The sequence below is a fragment of the Anopheles aquasalis genome, chromosome 3, assembly GCF_943734665.1.
Source record: "Anopheles aquasalis chromosome 3, idAnoAquaMG_Q_19, whole genome shotgun sequence".
Lineage (NCBI taxonomy): Eukaryota > Metazoa > Arthropoda > Insecta > Diptera > Culicidae > Anopheles > Anopheles aquasalis.
The window spans coordinates 40,223,115-40,229,063 of NC_064878.1; the positions used below are offsets into that span (position 1 = coordinate 40,223,115).

Genomic DNA, 5,949 nt, shown 5'->3' on the forward strand with positions numbered 1-5,949 from the left:
TGGGTGACTTTTTTTCTTATTCCTTTCCGTTTCCATTTCCCCCTGGGGTGCGAGCTTCGGCGAGGGTTAGAATGCGTCTCTTTTGCGGGGATTGGTCCAGGAAGCTCTCGGGAGGTGGGCCTGGAACTGAAGAAAAGCGGAACGACGAGAGAGGCATAGAGGGAGTGAGAGTGAAAGAGAAGGTGAACGGCGCGAAAAACTCTAGGAAAAAAAAATGTGCGCGTGTGTGTTTCTGGCTGGAAGGGGCGGGAATCGCAAATATCTCGTGCCACGCTCTATTGCGTTCGTTGTTACCACCGGGAGGAATCTGCACAACAGCGTCCGGAGGAACCATGATGGAATCATTGTGAGGTGATGAAGATGTGGTGCACGTTCAAGGATGGATTCGTCATATCCATAAAATATTATGTTGCAGAAGTTATTTCAAATGATAAAAAATGGTATCTTATTGTTAATGCTTTTCTATAAAACAGCCTTTCAAAAAGTAAGTGAGAAACGAAATTCGATACGGAACCTATTCGGTAGGATCATGTTAAAAATATCCTCCCTTGCAGCAGTTTTTGTTGGTGTATTCTGCTATATTTCGTATATATAATCTGCCACTTGTTTTTGCCTCATTTGTCGATTTGTAAAATGCGACAATTGTGGCTAACGCTTTTCTAAAGGCATACCACAAGACACATTTCTTACATGTTAGCAAGTTCTTTTCAAGCATATCTAACACGCTATCATTTCAGCGAGGGCGAGCGTGGACACATTTTTTTAGGGTGCTTGTTAGCGAGACTCCTGAGGATTCTGGCCAAGTTAGAGGATGGTATCAACCACGTGAATAGCGTACCATGTATCTTTTAAAAAAAAGATCTTTCTCGTTTTCGTTTCTGTCTCGATTGATGTAAAAATTGGCACAGAGTACGTTTGAAGATGGCTTTTTAAAACGTAGGGATTTTTGGACACTAAGAATTAGAAAATGAATTTACCATTCCTTCTCCTCTCCGTTGAATTTTCCACTTTCCTATTGACCACTCATTCGCATGTTGTTCCACGATTTTCTTTCTCGCACTCGCACCAAATGGTGACAAAATCCCACTAACTTGTGTGCAAGTTTTGAAGTTTTCTTGCATACAGGCTGGCGGCATTTTGCTCAATGTTTTGTGCGACAGCGAAATCATAAAATCAGAACAACGCGCGAATCGGTGGTTAAAATCGGTATTGGAAAAATCAAATAAAACCCTTTCAAAAGCATTCTCAGCAAATTTAAAGAATATAAATTTAATTTAATTAATAGGAGCTTCAGAGAATATTCAGAGAATATTCAGAGGATATTCTTCGCCAAGCTGGCGCTTCTACACCTCATAATGATAGCTGATTAGTGCGCCTCCATCGAGACAAGATTAATTTCTGTATACAAGCGTCCTTCCAAAAAAGTATAAACGACCTTGTCTTGAGAATAGCAGACGAGAATTCTGCCCGTAACGACTTTTCAATCATTCTGCATCGACGGAGAGGGTGTGATCGGCCCAAATGGAGATGGAACAACGACTTGGAGGACGACGGCGCTCGGTTGCGAGCGGTAGAAGAACCTTTTGTCGTAGTCCAAGACAGCTTGCCGGTTGTAGCGCCTGATGAATAATTAAGTACCTATTTCGTACGATGATTCACAGTAGCGCCACAGCTAAACAAATTCAAAACGACGCCAATGTTCAAACATTAACCTCTCTAAGTGGTAGTGACTAGCGTCAAAGAGCCTTCATATATTTGTAATTCGACATCATCGGCTATTTATATCGGCAAAATTTATTAATCGGCTCTATGCTCAATGACGCTCAGCTCGTTGTTATCTACCGAGAAGTTGTTCCATGATAAATCGATTATCCTCATGCGATGCATGTTGGCGAATAAACGAGAATCGAGAAAGCTCAGCAGATTGCATCCTAAGAAAATCTCCTGCATCTGGATTAAGACATCGGAAACGCCTGGTGATAGGTGACCTATACCGTTGTCTTGTAGCAGCAGTACTTCTAGCGAATACAGATTCGGAACGAATACGAATTGATTCCAACATTGCTGAACTTACGTACTGATCGGTGACGGTGCTGAAGCTGTCTTCAGTGATAGGGAATCTATAAGCAAATAAAGCATTGACCGTCGGTTCCGGTTTGATAAAGCTTTTATTTCATCAAATCCTTTTGTGGTTTTATCTTGGTACGGTCACCTCAATAATTTAATAAGGCCACTTTAAAAAAAATACACAAATTTTCGGAAGGGCTTCGTTAAACTCATTTGTAGACGGAACGAAAATACTTTTCGATGTGTTCTGCACAGGTGGAGTGTATGGAATTCAATAGCATCGTTTAGGGGTACGGCTACCATATTGTTTTGGAACGATCCAGTAGAACACAATCACTCCGTTTTGGCTCGCGCGAAAAGGAACGATGCGTTCATTACTGTCTCTGCTCCACCTCCTCGTATGGTCAGCCGGTAGCGTGAGGCGTTTGTCTCTTGTTGATGAAGGTTCGTTTCACCTCCGCTCTGTCTCTCTGTATCTCAATCCAATCATCCAATGGCACTTATCGAAACGAAGCATGATAGCGCGTAGACCGCCGATTTCTCATTTGTGCCTTCGAAACCGAAAAAAAGGAATGTTTCAACGAAGCCTAGAGGTGCAAGGAAAGAGAACGCTCCTACTATAACCTGTTGATAGTACTGTATGTATACTGTAGTAGTAGTATCTGCCTGCCACAATGCACACAATGGCAACTCCAATCGACCAAAACCAGTATCTCCCGCAAGGATAGGGATGATAGCTCAGCGATAAGTAGTGGACAGGTTCGCATAACCACTGCACCGGACACGCTATGGATAGTTTGTTAGCTTAATAAATAAAAATAAACTCTTCTCCCTGCTTGCTTGCTTGCATTTGCTGCCTTTGATTACTGTCTCTGTGATAAGTACTTCAGTAGCTGCCAGCTGTTGATCGCTAGATGATTTTCAGTAAACGAAGTAAATGTAAAAGAAAAACAAAACATTTTGCGCAGAAACCGGACGATCACGTCAATCCTGAATGGAAACGGGGAAGCTCGGGTGATCTTGGTTGTTGGTTGGCTTTTTAAGTATTGTTCAACTAACAGGTGAAGTATTTGTTAATTCACTTTCTCACTTTTCTTTTCACGAAATCTAAAGAAGCTCGCCTACCCTGCCTCTGACTGTTGTGTGCAGCACTCATTCTTCAATCTTCCACGAGCTGCACCTGGGCTTACACCTGATTGATTGGGGCGTATCGGTGCACCTTCGGTGTGGTCGGTGCAGCAATGTCTTCCGTCAGCTTCTGATAGACGAACGAGTTCTTCGACGCGAGGATGGCCTGACGGTAACGTTCGCCACGGCGCTTCACCATCAGCTCGATAATGCTGCGGACCACCACCAAGATCACGCACAACGCGAGCACGACGCAAACCAGCACGATCCACATGTACGTCATGGCAAACATGCCACCGTTGCCCTCCAGGATCACAACCTCATCCGCGTTCGAATCGTCCTCATCGTCATCGAAGTCCTGCTCATCTTCGATGATTCTGTTTTTGTTGCTGCTGCTGCTGCTGCCATACTTGCTCGTGAGGATTGCTTGTTCCATCTTCTGCAGGCCATTCGCCGCATCCAAGATGTTCTCCTGCTCCTGCTCCTCCTCCTCCTCATCATCATCCTCATCTTCATCATCGGAATCGCTGCTATCGTCATCATCACTGTCCGCCGATTCGTCCGAGTACTCATCCAGATCGTTCTTGTTGTTGTCCACCTTGTTCGCGGTGGCGCTCGTCTTCTCGAGAATGTCGGCATCAACATCGTCCGCCTCCTCGTCATCATCCTCATCGTAGTCATCCTCCTCGGTTTCACTGTACGAGAGAGTCTTCTCCGGATCGCCACCATTGCCCTGGCAGATTTCCCAAGCAAACTGGCTCCACTGCTTGAACGGCAGCGCAATGTTGTCCACTCGAGCCGTATTCAATTCGGCGTGCGTCACATGATCCATTGGGCTACGGCTCATCGAAATCTAGCGAAATGAATGATGGTTTAGTATCGTGTAACGCTAAATCGAAGCCTACTGATGCTGCATGCTAGATCACTTACCTGTTTCTGCTGCACGTACTTGATCAGCGGCTGCAAGTGATCGTTACAGGTGAGCGAGTTATTGCGGATATCAAGGACACGCAGTTTCGCCATCGTTTCCAGGTCCGACACGTACACGGCCGTAAGCTCGTTGTACGACGCGTTCAGACGCTTCAGATTTGGCAGCACCTCCTCGCGCTTAATCTTGTCCGATGAATCCTCCCAGATGGTACGCAGATCGCAGTCACTGATGTCCAGTTCGCTGAGGTACTGTAGCGGTTGGAAGAGTTTGCTGACCAGCGACGAAATTTGATTGCCAGACAGGTTCAACTGGAAGAGCGGAAAGTAAGAAATGAAATTAATACGCTAAATGGTACGCCAATGGCACAATGTCACTCACGGTATTTAGATTCCTATTGTTCTGGAACGTTTTATCGTCCAGCTCCGTGATCATGTTGTTGCTGAGGTCCAGGTCCATCAGTTTGCTCAGATGGGCCATCACAGCCGGTCGGATCGTTTGCAGGTTGTTCCAGGCAAGGTTGAGGCGCGTCAACTGCGGCATCGTCTTGAACGTATTGTCCGCCAGCTCGGAAATGTCACAGTTTGAGATATCCATAAAGTACACATTGAACGGTACGTTGTACGAACTTTCGAACCCTTCGTTCGGCAGCCGCTTCAGTGCCGGGTTGTTGTTCAGACGGATAATGTCCAGCATCTTGTTACCGATGAACGTCTGAGCGGAGATCTGATCCAGATTGTTGTACGACAGATCGATCTGACGCAGACTGCGCAGCGAAATGAAGGCCATCGGCTTGATCTTCTCGATGTGGTTACCCTTCAGGATCAGATTGGTCAACCCATCCATGCCCTTGAACATCTGGTTGTTGATCGAGCGGATGCGGCAGAAGCTCAGATCGAGCTTCTGCAGATCGGCCGTCACAAAGTCCACGTTGTTGCTGATCTTGTTGTGTCTCAGGTGCAGGATGGCGAGCGACGTCTTGGCGAAGATGTGTTTCGGCAGCTCGGCAATGTTGTTCATCGAAAGATCCAGCTCCTCGATCGTTTCCACATTATCAAAGATACCCTGAGGCAAATTGCTCAGATTGTTCTCCGACAGGTTGATGAAGATAATGTTCTTCAGCTCGTTGAACGCGTTCGGCTGCAGTTCCTGCAGCTTGCAACGTGACAGATCCAACTCTTCCACGGACGGTGCCTTCAGCATGTAATCGGTGTACGGGGTGTTGTGGTTGACGCTCTGCATCGCACTAAGATCGTTACCGGACAGCGTTAGCAGCCGCAGCTTGGTGTTGTTCACGAACGTATCCGGGTGAATCAGATCGATGCCCGAGTTGGTCAGATTGACCGAGTACAGCTCGTCCAGCCCGGCAAACGCCTGCGGGCTAATGTACACGATCGTACAGTTGGTGATCTTGATCGAGACGACATGGCTAAGACCGATTTTCTTGAAGAAATCCGGCCCCAGCTCAATCGGATACATCGGTCCAACGTCCAGCACCTGCAGATCGGTGATGTGCGATCCGAACTTTTGCTTCTCCAGGTCCAACCGGCTGCACGTGGCCACCATGTACGCGTGCATGTTATGCTCGCAGATGCAATCCTCGGGGCAGTGCGTGTTGTTGCTAGTGTACGCACTATCGTCATCATCCTCCTCCTCATCATCGTCGTCGTAGTAATCTTGGTAGTAATCCGTCTTCTCCGTTTTGTTGGTGGCCTTGTTGCTATCCTTGCTCAGCTTGATTGGCTTACTCAGCTTCTTAGCGGATTTGTTCTCTTCAACGGTAGCCGCAGTTTTGTCCGCTTTGGGTGTCACGGCAGCTGACACGG

At 46.7% G+C, this 5,949-nt stretch overlaps 1 protein-coding gene across 8 annotated transcripts in view; it reads right to left on the bottom strand.

The window, feature by feature from the left end:
- Positions 1-2,149: 2,149 nt before the first annotated feature.
- The window catches only part of LOC126576151 (uncharacterized), a 24,443-nt gene continuing 20,643 nt past the window's right edge, over positions 2,150-5,949 (bottom strand). For all 8 annotated transcript variants that reach the window (XM_050237298.1, XM_050237302.1, XM_050237300.1 and 5 more), the window contains 3 exons: positions 4,505-5,949; positions 4,126-4,434; positions 2,150-4,048 (listed from right to left, as the gene is read on the bottom strand). The exon at positions 4,505-5,949 is cut by the window's right edge and continues 214 nt beyond it. In XM_050237298.1, the coding sequence (XP_050093255.1) occupies positions 3,254-4,048; positions 4,126-4,434; positions 4,505-5,949 (2,549 nt within the window). In that variant the 3' untranslated portion in view covers positions 2,150-3,253. The remainder of the gene's footprint in view (positions 4,049-4,125; positions 4,435-4,504) is intronic.